The 23,810-nt window shown below is 45.9% G+C and overlaps 1 protein-coding gene across 2 annotated transcripts in view; it reads left to right on the top strand.

The window, feature by feature from the left end:
* The window catches only part of SLC41A1 (solute carrier family 41 member 1), a 61,474-nt gene that overhangs the window by 6,464 nt on the left and 31,200 nt on the right, over positions 1-23,810 (top strand). For both annotated transcript variants that reach the window (XM_069238570.1, XM_069238569.1), the window contains exons 2-3: positions 13,361-14,725; positions 23,205-23,312. In XM_069238570.1, coding sequence (XP_069094671.1) covers positions 14,375-14,725; positions 23,205-23,312 — 459 coding nt within the window. In that variant the 5' untranslated portion in view covers positions 13,361-14,374. The remainder of the gene's footprint in view (positions 1-13,360; positions 14,726-23,204; positions 23,313-23,810) is intronic.

Below are 23,810 nucleotides of genomic sequence, written 5' to 3'. Positions count from 1 at the left end.
ACCAAGGGCCCTGATGCCAGGGAAGGTCTCTAAGGGCTGCAGCATGTATTATGCCACCCTAGAGATCCCTCACCCAGCACAGACACACTGCTTACCAGCTTGTGTGTGCTAGTGAGAACAAAATGAGTAAGTCGACATGGCACTCCCCTCAGGGTGCCATGCTAGCCTCTCACTGCCTATGCAGTATAGGTAAGACACCCCTCTAGCAGGCCTTACAGCCCTAAGGCAGGGTGCACTATACCATAGGTGAGGGTACCAGTGCATGAGCACTGTGCCCCTACAGTGTCTAAGCAAAACCTTAGACATTGTAAGTGCAGGGTAGCCATAAGAGTATATGGTCTGGGAGTCTGTTTTACACGAACTCCACAGCACCATAATGGCTACACTGAAAACTGGGAAGTTTGGTATCAAACTTCTCAGCACAATAAATGCACACTGATGCCAGTGTACATTTTATTGTAAAATACACCACAGAGGGCACCTTAGAGGTGCCCCCTGAAACTTAACCAACTATCTGTGTAGGCTGATTGGTTCCAGCAGCCTGCCACACTAGAGACCTGTTGCTGGCCCCATGGGGAGAGTGCCTTTGTCACTCTGAGGCCAGTAACAAAGCCTGCACTGGGTGGAGAAGCTAACACCTCCCCCAGGCAGGAGCTGTAACACCTGGCGGTGAGCCTCAAAGGCTCACCCCTTTGTCACAGCCCAGCAGGGCACTCCAGCTTAGTGGAGTTGCCCGCCCCCTCCGGCCACGGCCCCCACTTTTGGCGGCAAGGCTGGAGGGAACAAAGAAAGCAACAAGGAGGAGTCACTGGCCAGTCAGGACAGCCCCTAAGGTGTCCTGAGCTGAGGTGACTCTAACTTTTAGAAATCCTCCATCTTGCAGATGGAGGATTCCCCCAATAGGGTTAGGATTGTGACCCCCTTCCCTTGGGAGGAGGCACAAAGAGGGTGTACCCACCCTCAGGGCTAGTAGCCATTGGCTACTAACCCCCCAGACCTAAAACACACCCTTAAAAGTAGTATTTAAGGGCTACCCTGAACCCTAGAAAATTAGATTCCTGCAACGACCAGAAGAAGGACTGCCTAGCTGAAAACCCCTGCAGAGGAAGACCAGAAGACAACAACTGCCTTGGCTCCAGAAACTCACCGGCCTGTCTCCTGCCTTCCAAAGAACTCTGCTCCAGCGACGCCTTCCAAGGGACCAGCGACCTCTGAATCCTCTGAGGACTGCCCTGCTTCGAAAAAGACCAGAAACTCCCGAGGACAGCGGACCTGCTCCAAAAAGACTGCAACTTTGTTTCAAGGAGCAGCTTTAAAGAACCCTGCAACTCCCCGCAAGAAGCGTGAGACTTGCAACACTGCACCCGGCGACCCCGACTCGGCTGGTGGAGAACCAACACCTCAGGGAGGACCCCCGGACTACTCTACGACTGTGAGTACCAAAACCTGTCCCCCCTGAGCCCCCACAGCGCCGCCTGCAGAGGGAATCCCGAGGCTTCCCCTGACCGCGACTCTCTGAAACCTAAGTCCCGACGCCTGGAAAAGACCCTGCACCCGCAGCCCCCAGGACCTGAAGGACCGGACTTTAACTGCAGAAGTGACCCCCAGGAGTCCCTCTCCCTTGCCCAAGTGGAGGTTTCCCCGAGGAAGCCCCCCCTTGCCTGCCTGCAGCGCTGAAGAGATCCCTTGATCTCTCATTGACTTCCATTGCGAACCCGACGCTTGTTCTAACACTGCACCCGGCCGCCCCCGCGCCGCTGAGGGTGAAATTTCTGTGTGGGCTTGTGTCCCCCCCGGTGCCCTACAAAACCCCCCTGGTCTGCCCTCCGAAGACGCGGGTACTTACCTGCAAGCAGACCGGAACCGGGGCACCCCCTTCTCTCCATTGAAGCCTATGCGTTTTGGGCACCACTTTGAACTCTGCACCTGACCGGCCCTGAGCTGCTGGTGTGGTAACTTTGGGGTTGCTCTGAACCCCCAACGGTGGGCTACCTTGGACCAAGAACTGAACCCTGTAAGTGTCTTACTTACCTGGTAAAACTAACAAATACTTACCTCCCCCAGGAACTGTGAAAATTGCACTGTCCACTTTTTAAATAGCTATTTGTGAATAACTTGAAAAGTATACATGCAATTGAAATGATTCAAAGTTCCTAATGTACTTACCTGCAATACCTTCCAAACAAGATATTACATGTTAAATTTGAACCTGTGGTTCTTAAAATAAACTAAGAAAATATATTTTCCTATACAAAACCTATTGGCTGGATTTGTCTCTGAGTGTGTGTACCTCATTTATTGTCTATGTGTATGTACAACAAATGCTTAACACTACTCCTTGGATAAGCCTACTGCTCGACCACACTACCACAAAATAGAGCATTAGTATTATCTCTTTTTACCACTATTTTACCTCTAAGGGGAACCCTTGGACTCTGTGCATGCTATTCCTTACTTTGAAATAGCACATACAGAGCCAACTTCCTACACCAAGGCATAGTTCATCTGCTGTATCCTCATTTCAGTTTAGCAATAGGCGTATAGCTGAGTTAAATAAACATGTTCCAAGCAATCAATGAGGACAAATTCAACAGAAGACATTTTGTCTCAGAACTTTAAAATTATTCATGCCATATTTCAGCATACCCACCCTGATGCCAATAGTCTCATGTCTTTTCCCCTTTCTATAGAAATGTACTTCTTGAACCCTTTCAAAGATGCTGTCGGTTGTCTGAGTACACATCCCCACAACATGCAAGTTTAGTTTGCTGATGCTTTCCATCGGGATCACTGTTCTGGTGCTGGACCTTGCTTTATGCAGGGAAACTGAGGCTGAATTAATATTTCAGAATGTGCCTGGGCAATTGGGGATTCTTATAATTAAAACTGCACTGCGCAGCCTTGGATTCGAGACCCGGTGCCACCAGGTTCAGAGACAGTCAGCCTAGGTTCAACCTGATCTGTGGCCTTGCTAATATCAGAACCTGAGAGAGATACTGTTTTGTGGTTTTCTATCTGTCACTATCTAACATTCATAGCCTCCAGCGCAACTTACAGCCCAAAACAAATTGTCTCTTCACCTGTTCTCTCCCACTTCTGAATCTGCACTGCTTCACCATGCAGTGCCATAAGTGAGTGGGAATGTGGTGGGGCAGAGGCTGGGAAGGGAGGTGCCTTGAGGCCTATGTATATTTTTGTGTCTGCCTTTGTACATGGTTACCTATATGTAAGTGGGCCAGTGTTATGCTGCTAGACCTGCATGCCTGTATAATATTAGAAATTAATACTGTCCTTCTCTTCTCTGCACTCACTGAGAGGTGCGAGTGCTCATGGGTGAGAGGATGAGGATTCTGAACTGTTTTTTTTTTTTTTTTTTTTTTAAAGACATTCTACATTCTCATTTCCTCTTCCTTGCATGTATGTTAATGCTAGAGTCTGTGGCTCCTTTAAGCGAAAGAGCCCTTGCTGTTAGATATGGTAGTACACTAGGATTACCATAATACAATCCCCTCTCACACACACACATCCCTCAGTGCCCTTGTTTAGTGTGGTGGAAGACTTTTGCCATCTTGAAAATTGCCAAAGTGGGTAGGGTTGCCCTGGAAACATTCCCTCCATTGGTTAGGTAATGCCCAGGAGTCATTCCCACCTATAAGCTCATGCCAGCAATAAATGTGGCACACCAGGCACCCACTTACAGTTTCGGGTTCTGAGTAGGAACAGAAGAGGAATGGGTCTGCTGTCTGTGACCTGAGAAGAGCCCTGAAAGTCTGGATCGGCTCCCTCGTTTTCCCAGGAAAAAGAGTGGACACCAGTGGTCATATGGCTGATCTCTTGCTCAAGCTTCAGGGATACAACAGGTACAAGGGGCCTTTTCCTGAAAATACCCACGTGGCAAATGGCCTTGAACTAGATCCATCTGTTGTCCTCTGCCTGTGAGTCCCTAAGGTCCTGGGGACTTTAGAAATGTACTACTGTAATGGGGTGGGATACAAAGGGCTAAAAGCAGAAGGCAAAATTGTTGACAAGGTCAAATGTGGTTAATGTACTCAACCCGCTTTCCATCAGTGTCATCTCAAAATGCACCTGTTCCCAATCTACCATGACCATTGGCAATTTGTACTTCTTAGTGCTATGCCTACTTAAAATAAAAAAAAAAACAATGTCTTTGGATCCCCCTTATTGGATTATTTTAATTTTGGTGTAATTTTTTTCTTTATTAAATTGTATTCTATTTTTTTATTTGGTTTGGGATTTTTCATTTTGCATGTTTAACTTTTTTTTCTCACTATTTTGGTACTGCCTAAATATGTTACACATAGCACTAAGCTGGTATGCTTTGTGACCTAGCTACCCAGGGGGTTGAGTTCAGGATAATTTAGTGACATTGAAGGTTCACCCTGACAAAGGTTGTGCTTATTCCTTGAAGTGGGTAGTCGCCCACCCTAGATAATAATTGTAGGAAGCTGTCTCTGTTTATAGTATATCAAAATGAGATCTAGTGTACAGAGTTCAGGGGTTCGCCAAGAGGCTTGACAGAGGCAATAATAGATAATACTAATGCTCTATTTGTTGTAGTGTGGTCGAGCAGTTAGGCTTATCAGAGGGTAGTGTTAAGCATTTGTTGTACACACACAAGCAATAAGTGAAAACACACACTCAATGACTTAACTCCAGGCCGATTGGTTTTTATATAGAAAAATATTCTTTTGTTAATTTATTCTTCGAACCACAAGGTTCGTTTAGCAGGTAAGTACATCAAATGAAAGATACTTTCCATAGTAATACTTAGGACTTTGAACAGAATCAACACAGTTTTCTTTAAAATGGCAAAAAGCTGTTTTAAAAGTGTACCCAGTGCAATTTTTAACTGTTCCTGGGGGAGGTAAGTAAAGTAAACTTTCTGAGGTAAGTACCACACTTACGGGTTCAGTCTCCGGGGCATAGGTAGACCACCGTTGGAGGTTCAAGGCAACGCCAACCACCCAGCACCAGTAACACAGGACCGGTCAGGTGCAGAGGTCAAACAGGAGCCAGAATAACTTGGGCGTCTATGGAGAAAGGGGGTTCTCCGGTTCCGGTCTGCTTGCAGATAAGTACCCGTGTTGTCGGAGGGCAGACCAGGGGAGTTTGGAGGAGTACTGGAGGGCCCCCAAGTAGGCATAAAAACCACACACATGGGGGCTGCCGGGTGCAGTGTGCCAACAGGGTGTCGGATTCTCAATAGAACTCTATGGAGAGACCCGGGGGTCACTTAATCGTTGCAGGCAAGGCACAGGGGGGCCTCTCGGGCAAGCCACCGACTGGGCAAGGGTGAGGACCACCTGCTGGTCGTTGCTGCACCAGTGGTCAGTTTCTCACAGGCCTGGGGGGCTGCGGGTGCAATCCTTCGCCAGGCATCGGATATCTTTGTCCCGGGCAGTTGTGGTCAGAGGGCTTCTCTGGATTCCCTCTGTAGGTGTTGTTGTGGGGGTGCAGAGAGGGTAGTCCATGGTGGACACGTAATCTGAGTCACCTGGGGGTCCTCTCTGGATAGCTGGTTTCTTTGGACACGGGCCGGGGGTGTCTGCTGCAGAGTAGTTGGACTCACGCTTCTGGAGTGAGGTGAGAGTCTCTTTAAAGTTGGTTTCTTGATCTTTTCTTTGGGCACGTCTGCTGTCCACGGGAGTTTCTTGGTCCTCTGTGATGCAGGGAGTCCCCCGGAGGCTTTCAGGGGTCACTGGTCCTGCAGAACATGTTGCTTCTTTTCTTGCAGCTTTTCAAAGCAGGAGACGGGCCAGTAGGGCTGGGGCCGAGTCAGTTGGTGTCTCCTTCTCTTCTCTGCGGGGTATTCAGCTCCGCAGTCCTTCTTTTCTGAGGTCATAAGGAATCTGGTGATCTGGGCTCAGGGTCACCCCTAAATACTACATTTAGGAGTGTTAGGGTCAGGGGGCAGTAGCCAGTGGCTAATGTCCCCGAGGGTGGCTACACCCGCCTTGTGTCCACTTTCCCTGGGGAGGAGGGCACATACCTATCCCTACTGGTCCCACTCCTCCAAAGCAAGATGGAGGATTTCTCAAGGAGGGGGTTACTTCAGCTCTGGTCACCTTAGGGGTGGACCTGGCTGTTGGGGGTGGGTGACTCCTTGTTTTTTTTCATTATCCCTCTGTACTTGCCATGAAACGTGGGGGCTCATCCAGGGGGCGGCATCTCCATTAGCTGGAGTGCCCTGGGGCATAGTAACACGAAGCCTGAGCCTTTGAGGCTCACTGCTAGGTGTTACAGTTCCTGCAGGGGGAAGTGTGAAGCACCTCCACCCACTGCAGGCTTTGTTTCTGGCCCCAGAGAGCACAAAAGCTCTCACCCCAGGGGGTCAGAAACTCGTCTCTCAGTGGCAGGCTGGCACAGACCAGTCAGTCCTGCACTGAAGGATTGGGTAAAATACAGGGGACATCTCTAAGATGCCCTCTGTGCATTTAAAAAAAAAAAAAAAAATCCAGCACTGGCATCAGTGTGGGTTTATTATTCTGAGAAGTTTGATACCGAACTTCGCAGTATTCAGTGTAGCCGTTCTGGAACTGTGGAGGTCGTTTTGACAAACTCCCAGACCATATACTTAGTATGGCCACACTGTACTTACAGTGTCTAAGAATGGACTTAGACACTATAGGGGCATATTGCTCATGCAGCTATGCCCTCACCTGTGGTATAGTGCACCCTGCCTTAGGGCTTTAAGGCCTGCTAGAGGGGTTACTTACCTATGTTGCAGGCAGTGTTTTGTGTACATGGCACCCTGAGGGGAATGCCATGTCGACTTTACTTTTTTTCCCCCACCAACACACACAATTTGGAATGGCAGTGTGCATGTGTTAGGTGAGGGGTCCCTTAGAGTGGCACAACACATGCTGCAGCCCTTAGGGACCTTCCCCGGTCACAGGGCCCTTTGTACCACTGGTACCTTTTACAAGGGACTTATATGTGTGCCGGGGTGGGCCATTTGTGGAAACAATGGTACATTTTTAGTGAAAGAACACTGGTGCTGGGGCCTAGTTAGCAGGGTTCCAGCCCACTCTGTCAAGTCAGCATCAATATCAGTCAAACAGTGGGCGGTAACTGCAACAAGGAGCCATTTTCCTACAATAATCCAATGTCTTATGGTAAAGATTTAGAAAGACTTTTGTACTGTATAGTTCAACAGGAATACGAATAAGGCAAAGCCAAATATGGTCATGCATAATGCAAGGTATTTAATTTATGAGAACTAAACAAATTTAAATGAGCTTCACAGGACTGTAGGTAGATGTGTAAATTAATGAGGAAAAATATAACCTGCCTGGCAAACTTGTATTGAAAGGGGCTTCTTTATTTCAACTGAATTTTATCATTTACTTAACTTTCCTTAAAAACATATTTAATAAGAATCCTGCAGCCATGCTCTAAAACTATATTTTAGCGCACCCCATTTTTCATAATTTTTGTTTTTTTGTTTTTTGTTAAACGTGTCGCTATTCTTCCCATATACTTTGGAGAACTGCACACCCTCCCCGTTCCCCCACCCAACCTACAGTAAAAACGTTTTTAAGTATCATCCCATTTTCACACATGAAACCAGGCTAATGTTCCATTGTACACAAGTTATCACCAATTTACAAAACTGTTCCTTGTGCGAGATCTCCTAGATGGATCTTTGAATCCTTCCATCTTGTTGACATTGTGTTGGGTTTGCTGAGCTTTAAAATGTGCCATTTGGCACATACTGTCCCTGTTCCTCATTGAGGTTAAACTCCAATGGACCCCATTTAAAGATGTTGTAGATTATCTTTAATTTTCTCAGTGATTCTGTAGGGAAAATTCAAATGTCTCAAAATGCCACCTAATTTTCTTTCAACACCCTTTACATGGATTATATGTATCGCACACATTCCCCCCCAAAAACTCTGAAGGAAGAACTGCACCATAATGTAAACGCAAAATAAGTTATTTTAAAATATTTCAGTTTTGAAACTTTGTGTAAGATATGTGGGAAGCTAAAGACCCTACCCACACCACCACCTCCTGAATCTTTCCTTCACGTTATCATTACTAGGGGCCATGCCCCGAAAGCAAATACTCTTTCTGGACATGCTGGACATTAAGTGATTTTTCGAAGACTTTATCTGCAGGATTTGCCGGTTTGCTGGCTGTTGCCACTTATCCTTGCTGGACGTTGCATTGACTGCAGGATTTGCTCCAACATTGTTTCCTTTGTGTTGAATATGAACGTAATTGTTGCAGAACTCTGCCCTGGGTGTAACCACTGAATCAGTGCTGAAAACCGAAGAACTGGTTATTCAGGAACATGAGCTGTTAATATTTTCGTCCTGATGCACAGGACTTCAAGAGCTGGCCACGGGTGTGTCAGTGTGGCAGAGGATCGAGAAGCACCTGCTGTATTTAGATATATTTATATATCACAGGAGACATTGAAATGTGTGCTTTTAGGAAGGTATGCAGAGAAATGTAGCTTGGAACCTGGTGTACGAAACAACTACTTGCAGAAAGTTGCTGCAAAGTGTGCATTGCCTTTTTGTAGCTAGGCTTTGATATTGCAATACAACCTATGTATTAATAAGTAGCATTACAAAATGTTCAGTCGGAGAACAGCCTACCTAAAGAACAATAATTGGGGTCGCTTTTAGTGCACCCCCTCACCTCCCACGCCTGTTATTAGATAACACAAGGATGTATGCCTGCAAGGAACAGTAGGCCATCTTTCATGCCTATACATTCCCAGAGGGATATTTTGGATTAAGCGGCCTGTGTTCCCTAAAGAAACAAGAGCATCTTTAAAGAAAGACAACAGTCCCATTTAGGAACACACAGAGGGTGCCAAGGACCAGTGTGCATTAATGACTGGAGCTGTTGGATGCTGTCATCACGCTCTGCCTCTTTCCACTTCTTTTGCTGAAAGTTGCAACTTTCACGTAATCCCGGAGACCATTAAGCGATAGTTTCAAAGTGCTACAGCCAAACTTCTAGACTCAACTTGGCTGAGGGGCAACAGAAATGCCTCACTTGTCCTAGAGAACCAGCTTGACCAACTGGTTACTTTCTGGTCGACAGCAGTTTATGTAGTAGGGTTGCAATTATTTTACTAAACTGCTACTGAAATAATGGAACCTCACCTGTCCCTCCACCCACCACTGCCTGTTAAAACCCATGGCGCATGCAGTTACATGGTGGTACTTAAAATACGTTTATTTAAACGTAAGCTGCTTTTTTTATTGTTTGTTGCTCTTGCCACATACAGTACGCTTTGTAATTTGAGAATAACGTCTGTTTCTTTCTCAAACTGGTCAGATTTTGGTGTGCTGCATTTTAAATTCAACTTCCAGTGCTTTGCAAAAGTTAAATGGGGCACTTTTCACCTGTTGATTGCTGTCTTTGGTAACTTAAGAGGTGTGAATTATGACCAGATTATGTTATATTAGCACCATCTCTTTCTGTGTCTGGACAAAGAAAGATGCTGTGTTACAACCTGGCAAGTCCTAAGTAGCGTCTAAGAAACAATAAGTTTGCTGCCCAGACCTAGGAGGAGTGTCTGGGTCTAGGCAGAAGTGGACAGTTGCAGCTCCACTCCATAAGGAGTATCTGGGTAGGAGTAGATCACCATGAACAGAGGACAAAAGAAATCAGCCACCAACTCAGTTCAACCATGTCACCCACCCTCCTGAATGGCATGCTCTAAAGTATGTTGGAGAACTGGGCAGGTGCTGGCGCACCAGCCATCCTCTACAAAGCTGGATGGAACACACTCAAGCTACCTCCACCACTTCCCAGCAAGCTGCTGTCCACTGAGCAGTGCCTCGCCCACCCTCTGGGAGAGGACTATGCAAATCTGCCATTCGTTGTAAGTAATGCAGTGTTGGGTACTTGTACGGACCGCATGAGGCAACATTCAGACTGAGAGGATGGATTGCTAAAGTTATTAAAAGGGAGCGTAAAAACCCAAGAGTCTGCCCTTCTACAATTTTTTACATAAACACTAAGTGCTCTGTGAAGTTATCGGTAGCAACCTAACGTGGTGTGATCCCGCAACTCTTGTAATCAAGAGGAAGATCTAAAGGTCACTGTGACAGGCAATGTTATTATAGAGACGGAAGGCCCTTCTCCACCATAAGGTGATACATTTAATCATAGGTCCCCACTTAGCATTGGCTGAAGGTATTGTACCCTAGCTGGCTTCAACGGTTAATTGGAGAAATCGTTCTGATCTAGCTTAATTTAATGGTTTTGGCAAGGGACCTAATCTAGACAGAAGGAGAGAAAAGGGGATAAACTAGCCACTAGTTGGAAAACGCTTTTTTCCAGTCACTAGTCTGAATGGCTAAAAATAAGAATTCAGGGGATTATTTCCTCCTGACAAGGAGGTCAACATATTTTAGCCTGCATGAAAATGTCTGTTAATCACTGGTTCTCATGCCTACTTAATTGTGATCATCAGTCCATGACAAATTAGTATACTGAACCAGACTGGTCATGAGGTGGTGTATGCATGCTTCGGTCTTTCTAAAGTGCAAATCTAGATGTACAGGAATAGACCACTGCACAGGGGGCTAGCTTTAGTGGGTAATCCTTTGTGGGGAGATGGCACAGATGGAAGAAAAAGGCAGAGTGTTCACCTCTCCTACTAGCTCTGTGGTAGTGTTCCATGAAGAGATGCATTTTTGTTGGAGCATTTCTCCTGCTCTGTCAGAGGTGATATTGTTCCAGATCATTGGGGATGTATCCTGAGAAGGCTTGTTATCTTGTTTTAGGCTTCCTGCAGTGTTCAGCCTCTAACTTGTGAAGTGTGGGGCTCCTTGTATAGAACAGACCTCCAGTTACTGTTAGTTTGCTAGCTATGGAAATAGTTCTTGTTGTAGAAGGCCTGTTAAGTGATGCAGCTCATCTTTGAGATGATTCAGGTTTCCGTAGTTGAGCCTTTGAAGTTCTTTAAGTATGTGAGTGATATGGTTCAATTTGTTGAACTCCTTGATGAGCTATTTTCTTCAGTGAAGAATGCTCTTGGAGGGAGGGAGGGCAGTCTCTGGGATGCTGTTGGTCAGGGCTTTGCCTTAACATAGAGGGGCAGGCTTAGCCCTGCGGTGTTGTGTTTTATTATTTTTTATTTATTTATATTTTTTCATTTACGAGAAAGTGTCCTGTAAGTGCAAAGTTTAAGTCGAGGGTGAACCAACTGAGTTTGCCTGGTCTATCAGTTGGCATATGAAGTCCATTAATTATGTCAGAGAATGTCTGGAATTGGTCGCAAACAGGAGTGATTTGGTGTTTGGTGGCTTTAGCTTCAGGGACTTTGAATCTCTACGTTGGGTGCGTTCGAGGTAAGCTTTGAATCCCTGCATGTCATTATTTGAGGATTTTTTTAAATGTAGTTTGGTGTCCTCCGCATACTCATTGATGTTGCTGTCTGCAATGATGGCTCCCAGGGTCCCATTCCAGTCCCACTAACCCTGCATCTAGGGGACACAATGAGGGCACCAACCCTCTGTCTATCTCATACAAACAAGTTTCTCTCAGTCTCTGAGACCATCCTGGCAGCCGTTGGGACTTGCCGAATGCAGTGAATCTGTGTACCGCACTTGTAACCAGGACAAATTATCAAAGTCCGGATAGCCTTTTTTTTTTTTGTAGAAGCATTATTAAGGATTCCCCTCTCGTTCCTCACTGTGGGTGGAAGTCTAAGGCATATTATTGTGAGCTGAGTGAATCCTTGCACTGTAATGGAAAGCTGGATGAATGAATAGTGCCCTGATATGGTGTCTCAGAAACGGGGAACAACAATTGTTGTAATTAATTCCTTCATGACCCGTTGTCCTGAGGATGGTCTCGGGACTTTTTGAGCCACTGGAGACCAAAATGTCGACCATAGACCCTTATGATGAAACTCCTCATTTGTGCTTGAATATTTCATGAAGGATCCTGATTGCTTGTGTAGCATCAGACATGACTGATTTAAATATTAACTGTTTGTAGTAGTCAGGGGTGGTGCCCTCCTCCTGTCCCCTAGATGTTAAGTTAGTGGAGTAGGTTGCCTGTGCTTGTATACATGTGGCTTTAATTACAACAGCACTAATATTGATTCAATAATAAGTCTGCATTTGTATGCACACAGGCTTTGTATGGGCAATGATTACTATGCCATCCTTGTAAACAACATAACAACAATACATTCCCATGTCTATGAACTGTCCATTAGACCATTCTATTTCATAGATAAACATAAAATTCATTATCATCAATCTATTTAGCATCCTGTATTTGGCCAATTTTTATGTTGCTCGACCTTGTAACCAATCAGATCTACAGTATAGGTGAGGGCCATACACTCCAAAAAACATGTCCACTTAATCATTGTGACTACCCGTTTATTATTTTGATTTTAAGGGTCCTTTACCGAAAACCAGATTACAGTAACACTTTGTGTAACCCAACGTGAATATATAAATTCTCCCCACCCATGGCCATATTGGCAATTCACATATTATGTACATGTTTGACATAGTGCACGATCCTATGTCAGTCTCAGAGTTCGATTCATTCCCGGCCACAATGTATCCTTATCGGAGTCATCGCTAGCGCCTTTATTCTGGCAATAGTCTCAATATTACTGGGACCATAGTGGTGTCCTAAAACACCAGCATTTTGCTCTTCCATATGCGTATATGTGCCTGAAAAATAGTGATTCATAGCCTGGGATGGTAGATCAATTACTGTTCGTTTTTTTTTTCTGTTCATAATTATTATACCTTTTTGCAAAGGTGTGCATGCCACTCGTCAGTGGCAATATTTTTTACTTTTAGAAGTTTGATGTATATTGCTGAAAAAAGTGAAAATGCTGGCTTGCCAACCCCAGATCTATCGGATTTGCCACTGCTAGTTGTTGGTTTTTATCTGAAATCGAGCTTTATTCCACCTCCCCTCCGTTAACTTTGACTACCATGTAATTGTGTCTTCTATCTACTGTAAATAGTAGTTTATTGGGATAGTTGCATACATGCAAGTTCTACGTTCGGGGAGGAACCTGTGTGTTGTATTTGTGTGGGGGAAAATTCAGTAGAATAAAAGGTTTACGAGGGCGGCGACTGTCTTAGGAATGTCGGACAGCGTTGCTGCATGCATGGCTGTTAAGAGACTTTACAACTAGGATGCCTAAGCTGATCAAACAAATCCTCTCTCCGCGCCTTTCTTCCAGCCCCTGCCCCCCTCGGGCGGCAGTTACTTTCTTCTATCATAACGTTAGACGTCATCACCTTGAGTGCTCGTTGCCCACACTGTAACAAACTCTGAGAAAGTGTTGTTCTCGGTATGAAAAGCTGACTCTGTTCTTTCTGTCTCGTAGGTAACGCGTTTCCAGTTGGTCGCCGGCGCCGGTCGCTGCCAGCTGGCCCCAACCCACGCCGCCCCCTCCAGTCCGGGCTATGCCAGCTCTGACCAAGTCTGAAACCCAACCGAGAACTTCCTGTTACTTTAAATACGACCCCCGCCATGCCACGTGTTGAGAGGTGAGCTCCCCTTTCGGAGCGGGGACGGCGTCACTCCTGTGCCCTTCCGAAGACGCGCCGTGTGTGTGCAGCCCATACATAGGCAGAGGGCCGGGCCCCCCACCGGAAGACCGCTTACCGGCCAGGCTTCGCATCCGCACCCTCCGGTCTAGGGCACACGGAGCATGACGTGGACGTGCAGCTAGAGAAACCCGGCGTACGTGGTGCGATCTCGGTTTCACGGTGCGCTTCAAGCCCTCGGCATTTGCTCGAGGCTAGTGAGGCAGACTTCGCCCTTCTGCCTCGCTGGGAAGGACAACATTGTTATCAAAGGCATTTGAAGTACCGGACGGAAACCAAGTAGTACCGTTGTGCTCGACTTCAAGCAGCCTGTGGCGCAAACCTTCTGGGACAGGAAATCACTTTTTGCTAGCTTGTTGGGGCGTCTGAGAGAATCGGAACCAAGACGTTTCTCCAAATGTGGAGCTGAGCTTTTGGGGAGTCTGCTGTTACTGCAGCCGTACTGCGTTTGCTGTGGTCCAGCCAGGGGTGGCAGCTTGCTGTGCCTCCCAGCTCTTAAAAGAACAGCTGGAAGGAGCCAATGAGCGCAGTGCTGTGAAGCCTCCTCGGAGAGTCCCTCGTTGGAGCACTTGCTGTTTCTCTGTGCTTCCTGGCAGTGGGTTTTGTACTTGATGGGGATTCTCGCTGGTCGAGCAGGTTTGGGTATTGCGGTTGAGGGCCAGGTTCTCTTGGAGCTGGCCTGCCTTAGGAGACGGCAGCCCTCGTGCCAGTGCCACCTTCAGACGGCGACTTGCACAAGTTATCACCACATGCCAAATTAGCCCGCAGGCAACAAAGTGGCGGTGGCTGCCATGTCCTCCGTGGAGCATAAGGAGGTTGCTCTGGCCAATGGCACAGCCCACCATGAGGACTACAATGGTAACCTGGAGCAAGTGGAGACCGACTTCCTGGGGCCGCGGGACTGTGTGGGGCTGGCGGTGATTGACTCGCGAGCCAACGCCAAGGGCACTTGCGAAGAGGATGCGCTGCTGGAGAACGGCAGCCAGAGCACCGAGAGCGATGACATCAGCACTGACCGGGACCCTACTCCCACCGAACCTCTGAAAGAGACTTCCTTCTCGATCGGCCTGCAAGTCCTCTTTCCTTTCCTGCTAGCCGGGTTTGGGACTGTGGGTGCCGGGATGGTACTGGACATAGTGCAGGTAAATTGCCTTTCGACGCTTCCCCCCCAACCCCCCCCCCCCCCCCCCCCCCAACACACACACATTTTTTTTTTTTTTTTTTCAAGCTCCCCTTCCAGTTGTAATCTTCCCTGCCTGGATGATGCTGTTAATTACTCACCAGCATCATCCAGGCAGGGAAGAATCTCGTTGCCTCTCTCGCTATAATTATAGCAGATGTGTATGAATCTATGACGTGTTTCACAAATAGGCTAATTTGCTAAAATGTTTTGAGTCTGTCATTTGGATTGCATTCGGTTTTTCGTTTCTGTCAGAGCTTTGTGTACGTATGTATACAAGTGTATTTGTTGATGTCGGGTAGTGAACTATGCCCGTGGGAAGGGGTTTGGATTTCACCGACATCGTGTAAGTGACACACTAGAAGTCGAGACAGAGTTCCGAGGGCCCAACTTTAAGGAGGTTGGTCCCTGGAGAAAAGTGAGCGAATGTTGTTACCATCGTGGCTGCGCACTTTAGTCTGCTGAGCAGGACCGCCTTCGTGTTTTGTACTATTAGTCTTAAAGTGGCTCTTTTCAGAAAAGGTGTTACAAAAGCGTGTTTAAGTATGGTGTCGACCTTTAGTGTCTGTGCACCTCTGCTTTCTCCAGCTAGGTCTGTGGAAGCAGTATGCGTAAATCGAACTGGAGGCACTGCTGGCTGTCTCCCTTGAAAACTAGTGGTAATTTGTGAAATGCCACAGTAGATCGTGGATTAGACTGGCGAACAGCCCCTGAAAGTGTTAGGCCCTGTATAGTGTGTGTGCAAAGGCACACAACATACGGCACACACGCTGCATGCACGCAGACCACACACTTCTCCATCGTCATGAAGCCTAAAAGGCATCTGTTCAAAGACCTAGAAGCATGCAGTCATTTTTTCGCACAAACCACCAATCCTGCAATGGTCCGTGCAGGCAGCAAGCAGACGGCCTGGCCCGATGGGCTTCGGTAGTGGACTGGCTGATGTGTAGTTTTTTGGCCCAGCAGTGAGCATTATGGGGACTCCCTTTGCTGTACACGGAGAGATGTCTGAGGGGACTCAAGTTGTTTCATCTAATGCATTCCTTTCCTTTTTGTTTCTTCTTTGAATTCTAGGATTTATAATGTATTCTCCTTTTATAAAGGCAGCACTTAAAGGACTTGGAAGATGAACACAGCATTTTCAGTCTCACATGTTTGAGTGATTTCTTTAACGGGGCCTGTGTGTGGGTAAATACCTCACCCAGGCACATTCAGAGACTTTAACAGCTTGCTTTTACATATAGTTGCGGCTGGCAGCAAAATAAATTGGAGGGTCACAACACTACAACATACACACAACAGGACATGCACACAAGCAAAGCCGTAGAGGCCTGTGGTTTGTGATATACACACAGTCCCTGTTCCAGGAATTTATAGCTGGATGAGCCAAGGGTGCGTTTGGGTGGGCCCATGTGGGCCCAATTTTTGACAGTTCTGGAGGTAGCCTACAACCTGGGCTCTGGTGCCACTGCACCTGCTGCATCATTGGCAGGTAACTGGTCTCCTGTTCCCCAACTCGCACCTCCCCACTGCAGCTTTCCTCCGACATGAGCTAAGGTCGCCAACTTGCGTTTTTCTTTTCACAGGCATGCCCAGAGTTTTGTCTCAGGCAGTAGAAAAATAGGGAAATCCATCTAAAGGCAGTATTTCGATTCTTATCATTGGACAGGTAAAACAACTATTCAAACAATGCACTATAAAATGTATTCTAGAGCTTTCTCGTTGAACCCTGACCAATAATTAAACAAAAGTGGGGAAACAAATCACATTTGCCGACCTGGAGGAAGCACTTACCAGTTGCTTTCTCCACGGCCTCTTTTGCTGTTACTGGGACGCCCAAAGGTCATGTCTGAGCGGGCCTGGCCCACCCACTAGGACCGGGCCTTATACACATTCGGGGGGGGGGGGGGGGGGAGGGGGGGGTTTAGGCCACCAGCATTTGCCATCTTTTTAAGCCCCTGCTTATAATGGTAAGAACCACAGGACCTAGAAGTAAACTTTTTATGGCTATTCAAGCCAGTACTGCAGGAAGTCTCGCTCGAGGTGGGGCACTTGGCAACCATGCACATGGATGGAACAAAACCACGTACTTGATATGAGGGTTCTATACATTTATCATTGTATTTGGTGAAAAATGCCATTCTTTTAATTTACTCTGATCCTGTCCTTCGTGTTATATTGCAAAAGGATCTGTAAATTGAGAATTAAAGCATGATTGGGAGGCTTTAAGTTGGTGCATGAGGCGACTTTAAACTAAAATCCTGCTCGGTGCTTTTTAGGCATAATGGAGATATTTATTATGAAGAGGTGGGCAAGCCAAGAAGTACACAGGAAGAGCAAAGGATCTGGCTTGGATCTTTGTGTCCATGCATGAGCAGAACCCTGAAAATACTTGCTATGTAAATCATACAACAAACATCAAGTAAAAGACGATAGTCTCCTAAACTCAAAGTGTATTTCTTTTACATGTGAAAACCTCGACATTAAAAAGGTACATTATAGCACTGCAATGAAAAGTACTTACTAAAAGTGATAGTTTTTGTACAACTGGTAGTCTGAACTAATCTATTTGAAAGTGCTTTCATGCGTGATAACAAAAGTTTTGGTGAAATAAAATATTTGCATAGGATCACACAGTTTCTGCAACACTGATTTTGGGGGGAAGGGAGGATCCAGATAGGGATTGTGGATTTTACAGTCTGTATTCTCTTGTCAGCAGGAAGTAGGGGTATGGCTAAAAGACACAAAACCAAATGAGAAAAGCTTTCACGCTCTGCTAGTCATCCTTTTGAGAGCAGCACCCATTGGGGAACAAAAGAAGGACCTGGAATAGGTGTATCCTGCACTCTCTCCAGTCCGCCCACATCTATCATGCTCATGGGGGTAACAGCTGAGAAGAAAACAAAATTTACAAATGATTCACCGCTCTTGTGAAAAGATCTACATGTTCTCATCCATCAAACTATGTATAAGTTGCCAAAGACTGAACAACAGTTTTGCACACTAGCCCGTTCCCGAAAAAAAAGCCTATCTTGGTGCATATATATATATATATATATATATATATATTATATATTTAAATAAATGCTATCGCCACTGTTAGTCATTGACAATTATACAAATTTACAGTCTTGCCAGATGTGCATAGTACACGGAGTGACCCTCTGGAGCACATTGCCCCACTCGGGGTCTTAAAACACATCTAAATCTGAAATCTGTGCACATGCATGATTCTTGCATGTCAAGGTAAAAAGTGCCACAAAAATGCCAGAGACTCACTTCATGGGCAATTTGGGACCAGAGTGCATGCTCGCAAAATGTTGCGCAGGACCTTCCTGTCCCTTCAGAGGAAATCTGTGAGGGCTTGTTAGGCCCTTTTCCTGGAAGGGTCTAACTGGTTTGCGAGTGTGGGGATTTTAGAGGGGGTAAGTTTACCATAAGGATGTGTTGGTTGAATTCAGTGTGGAGTTTATGCTTATGCTGACCACCTCACCTTTTTTTGTGTGTGTGTGTGTGTGTGTGTGCACGCGCGCAGGTTGTCTCCTTCTTCTTTTTTTTTTTTTTTTTTTTTTTTGTGGGACCTATATTCTAATAGGCTGAGTATTGTCAGATTGTGTTAATTTCCTGGAAAACAGGCCACAATACCCTGGTCAATTCTTTTTGTGTTCTTTTGTGGTGTACTCTAAATCCAACGCCCTTGTCTGTAAAGCCCTCCTCTTATTCGTAGTACACTATCCCTAGTCCATGTTCACAGGTCTCCGTGCCCAGGTTCTCATTTCCTTGATACACTCTTCTTCTTGGTTTGGTTGCGTCCAGTTCTTGCTTGTCCAGAGTCTGTCTGACTATGATGGCTAAGGAGGCTGACCACCATTGGCCACAGCTTCGAAGACTCCCTTAGAAGTGTGACTAACGAGTGCAATCTAAACTGTTGGTTATTAAAGTGCGTTCAGTAGTCTTCACCTAATTGGTCTGAACTGAGATTTATTGTGCTTCGGGCCCACCACCAGTTAAGTCTTGTGCATTGAATTGCACATATGCAATCAAACTGCCTCTTGTCGCTTCACTGGAACACTGATGCCCCATACCACTGTGGGGGCTAGCAGGGCTGTATGCTTTCTGGAAGGCTAGCTTATTCTCTAATCTAAACTGGAGTAGGTTGAAACGTTTCATAGTGAGTTTATTTAAAAAGAAAAAGGAAAAAAAAAAAAGGTCCCTTCCTGGACTGGATAAGAAACTCAGTTTAACTATTTCATCAGTGGCCTAGGTCCACTCTCTGCCTATTGGGTTCAATGTCCTAGACTGCGCATGTTTGGGGTGTTGCAAAAGATATTGTAAGCAAGAACATTCAGGGGCGTGGAGCCCGCCCATTCCTTCCCTTTGGTTGGCCTTCCCGTCACTCTCAAAAAGCTGCTTCTTATTTGTGTCCCATCTAGTCAGTCTTGTTTGTCCCTCTTATTGAGCATTACCTGTTTTTACATCACCTTTGACGGTCTGGCTTCTATGCTTCATTACTTGCTTTTCAAGCACTATTTTTGCTTTCTGTTTAAGCACTCCCTGTGGCTGTGTGCACTTTTCAGCTGTCTTCATGTACCTATGTGTCTTTCTTGCCACCCTTCCTCCATGTGGCGCTCACCCTCATGTACTAACCCCACGTTGTTTTTTCACTTGCATGCTTCTCCCCCACAAACCTGCTGTTTCGCTCATTGCTTCGCGTCTTCACTCTTTATGTTGCTTGCCTGCCCCTCCCCCTCTCGAGACCCTCCTTGATCACCCGTTGCTTCTCCTCAGTCACCTCCTTTGCCTGTTCTATTTTTCCTTCTCACACCGCCCTGGTGCCTCCTATGTTGCTTTCCCCAGACTAGCTATTAGCATACCGAAAGACCTTTGGCAAAGCCAATAGTTCTCAAAGGGGATACCTATTGGCTTTGCCACTTCTTGTTTTTGTGGTAGCAGTGCTCTTTCTCTCGTAATGTCCTTCCATAGCAAGTGTCTTCTCTGTTACCCTTCCTTGCCAGGGGTTCCAGGGTTAGCAGGAGAGCCGAGGTTGGATTACCCCTGTCCTGTAATTCGATACTGCCTGCCTTTCTGTTGACGTTGCCAGCACATCTGACAAGTGGTTCTTCCTGGTCTTGGGATCTCCCGAGACAACTTTACCCTGCCTCCCCCGCCGTACACATCCCACAGTTTCCATGATGCTTGCCCAGCAGTGCACATGCGTGATCCTGGTGGAAAAGGTCGGTCGGTGAAGCACAGGAAGAGGCTGCTAGGGTAGTGGTGATGTTACTAACTGGACTATTAACTTCGTGCTCGAAGTGGGGGAGGGGTAGAGTCTGAAGGGGGGCACTTACTGAGCCACGGGCTGTTCCCTTTTAGTATAGGGATCTGGGCCTACAGCAGGGTGCAAGTCTCCCTTTACCTATTTGAAAGGCAGGTTTTATCACCGTGCAGTGGGGGTGGCGGTCTCTTCTCAAGTCTATGCACTGAGAATGGCACCTGCGCACCCTCATCAGCGGACAAACAAGGGCAGTGCAACACTTGTTATATCTGTGACCATAAGTACGTATGTGATACATTGCTGTACATTATAATAACATTGAAAGCCACCAAAGAGTTCCGTGGCCATATAGTAGAACGAGGCCTAAGACAGTTCCTTTTATAAGGTCATGGAACTCCGAGGTGATTTTCAATACACTTCTAATATGAGATTATTTAATCGCTGTATATTTGCTTGTCTCTTAATTTCTTTATAATACATGGGATGCAGCAATCCCTCTATAAACGCAACCGAGGTGAAGGGCAGCCCGGATCTCAGACCAGCTGTTTAAAGCAATGAAAATAAAACATTGCTTTTCTTTTTTCTGCTCTATTTTTCTAGCTTAGTGTGAAGAAGAAATAACCTATTTATTTGCCTCGCTCTCTGGCCTTCCAGACTCCCAAGAGGCCTGGCATGTATTCTGACCAATAGGCCATAAGGGGCAGAGCCACCAACCACTTGGCAGATGATGGGCATGGTTTAAAAGCCTGGGCACACATGTGTGTGTTTACTTAGGACGGAGCCAGTATTTCAACCTGTATGTGACACGTCTTTGTTGATTCTGGCATAGACTGTTTTGTCTACTTGGCTCCTCTTCTGCCACTTCTCCCCTAAAAAGAACAAGCATTTGCAATGCAAACGGCCTCGCGTTTGCTTGAGCTCGAGCAATTAGCATTGTAAACTCCTAACCGGACGTTTATTGCCACATATATTGAAAATAAAACAGTTTCACATAACTAACTGGACTTATCTTGCATATATTGTCGGCCTTCAGTTTGCTGTTTGGTGTGTCGTTTTGCCTCCTTTGGAGTGTTTGAGTGCTTTATTCAGATGTGACAGTCTCCCATGCATTTAAAAAAACAATCACACGTTCAGTTATTTCTCTTGTATGCGTTCTTGTCAGTGGGAATGTAAACTGCCATTATCGCCACAACATTATCATTTGTGCATCCAGTTTTTGATTGCTTTACTAAGAGCTGAACCTGTTGACTTTGCCAATGATTGTTTCTGTTTTGTGTGGATGATTGATACTAAAATAATCTGATTTAGCTTTCTCTGGAAATGGCCCATTTTAAAACTGATTTAATAATAAATGCAACCAGTTCATTTAAATGTCCGGCGTTAGTAAGATCTTTTGATATTAGCATTATGTATAATGTTAGTGTAGCCCTCTTTCTGTTGTCGTTCACATTTTTCTTCCACGCACTACAGCACAAGACCGAGTATCAGCCCACTTAAGTCATAAGGTAACTTGTGAGTGGTATCATGTGCTTTCACAAACTAGTCCCCAGCACTCAAGGGAGTCTTTCTTTCTGAAAGCCTTTTGTCTCTCCCGTTTGACTTTGCTAAAGGTTGTTATCGCATCCAACGCCGTGTGCGCTTTCGGTTGTGACAGATTTTATACAACAAGGGGATTGCAATCTGCGCATTATTTAACATTTGTTGCCTTCATTGTCACTCTTATTTGCTGCCTTCTAATTGGCCAGCGTGTCCTGGCTTCACTTCCTCTTTCGTCTGGAGCATGAACCAATTACTGATTGCTTCAGCTTTATTTGCTGTCCTGTTGCTGGGACTGAGATTATACTTTTATTGTTTTCTTCACGGTGAGAGGCGGGCGGGGAGTGCCAAAACTCCTGTTTTGGCCAGAAAATCATAGAGGACCTCTGAGTTGGAGCCAGACATCTAACTTCTGCTTTTAGTGGCTTTCCCACTGTAGTGAAGGGCTCGTGCAAATAATTCACTGTTCTTCCATCCCCACTCATTTACAGGAAAATCTGTCACCCATGACCCTCCCAGAAAGGGCTTGTCCCTTTGGGGGCAATTAGCAGAGCTATGGTTTTAGCAGACTTTTTAATTATGTTTGTTGGGGAACTTTGAGACCGACTGAGATGGAGAGAGGCAGACACACACCCACAACACCACGCCCCCCCCCCCCCCCACCCCCCTCTCCAAGCACCCTCCCGCCAATTAAGGACCGGACATGTTTCCATATCATACTGAGGCCACCTTCCCAACCTAAGCTGTGTGAACGCTAACTGGGATGAAAATATCAGTTTAGAGGCCCAAGCATCAATTTTACATGTACGTTTGAGTGGACCAAAAAAAAGGATTCGGATGCTTAACCTCCAGAGATAAAATAAGCACTTACCAAAATCAGCAAGTACTTCAATGGCACATACAGTGGCCATTCCTGAAGAAGGTACTAGAAAATATTTGTGGCATTGAGGAGCGTGGTTACATTGGGACAAGGTAACTTCGCCTTTAGTAGGTTACCTCACACTGCAGTAAAAAGTAGCTGGGCTATGTTTAATATAAACATTTTTACCTGCCCGCGCCATCTGGGATCGGCGGAACTAATGAAAAACATCTCAGTGACAATGCAGAATTTCTTTTTGAATAGATTCATGGTTGTCCAATACCAGGTCCTTGTTTGTGCATTGTAGGATGTTTGTATTCTAAAAGCAGAAAGTTTTATATTTGTTTTACAGCTCGCTTCTCGCAACATATTTGTGTGTAATGTCATCCTGTTGAGATCATGAAATATATCTAAAAAATCAAACTAGAAGCTGGTTTACCTATGTATAAAGACTAAACTGATGGGAGATGGTTTGAAGGGTATTTTGAGCGTACAGTCTAGCCAGTTCCAGGGTGAAGAAAAAGCACATTTGAACTTTGGTGTTCCAGCACTAGTACAAAACCATGATGTGTGGTAGGCATCCGTTTTCAGGGGAGCTGTTTGGCCAGGACTATATATCCCTATCGAATGGTCTGCTATGTTTCTCCAGGCACTGGTGAAGGTGCTGTGTAGTCTGCACCTTTGCTCCCTCTGAGAGCTCAATGAATTTAGAGGGCTTCTTCCTGTTGCTCCAGAAGTCTCTCCTAAACCCACCTTCCTCCTCTATTCCAGCACTGGGATGTATTCCAAGAAGTGACCGAGGTCTTCATCCTGGTGCCGGCACTGCTGGGGTTGAAGGGGAACCTAGAGATGACACTTGCTTCCAGACTCTCCACTGCTGTGAGTATTCCTTGGGATGAGGTTTAAGGGGGCGTGTCTTGGTTCCTACTGTTGAGTATCTGGGGGTGGAAGGAGTTTGGGAGCACTGGACCACTCTGTATATAGTGTATCTTTGTGTACCTGTGTCAAGTATTGCTCTTGGGCGGAGAACCACATGTTGGACTACTTTGTTGTGAATTCCACAGGAGAGCGTTAGAGGGACTGGTGTTTTTTGTTTTGTGTAGGAAAGAGCGAGGGGATGGCATACATTTCTTGAAAAAATTAGCCTGTGTCACTGCAGAGAGGCTTGGCACACAATGTGTTTCACAAATAATAAAGCGGAACCACAGTTTTCTGAATCTAATTTTGTACATTGGCTTAGTGGATACCATAAATTCTACAAGTGGAACCATGCATCAAGAAAGTTTGCTAATTAAAAAGTGTTGCAATGACACAAGGAATTGCTCATGCAGCATGGGTAGGAGGAAAGAGAGCTCATGTTTGCCCCTTTGCATTGAT

Source organism: Pleurodeles waltl, chromosome 6 (assembly GCF_031143425.1).
Source record: "Pleurodeles waltl isolate 20211129_DDA chromosome 6, aPleWal1.hap1.20221129, whole genome shotgun sequence".
Taxonomy (NCBI): domain Eukaryota; kingdom Metazoa; phylum Chordata; class Amphibia; order Caudata; family Salamandridae; genus Pleurodeles; species Pleurodeles waltl.
Note: the sequence above shows the minus strand (reverse complement) of the source record. Positions and strands in the feature narration are given on the sequence as shown.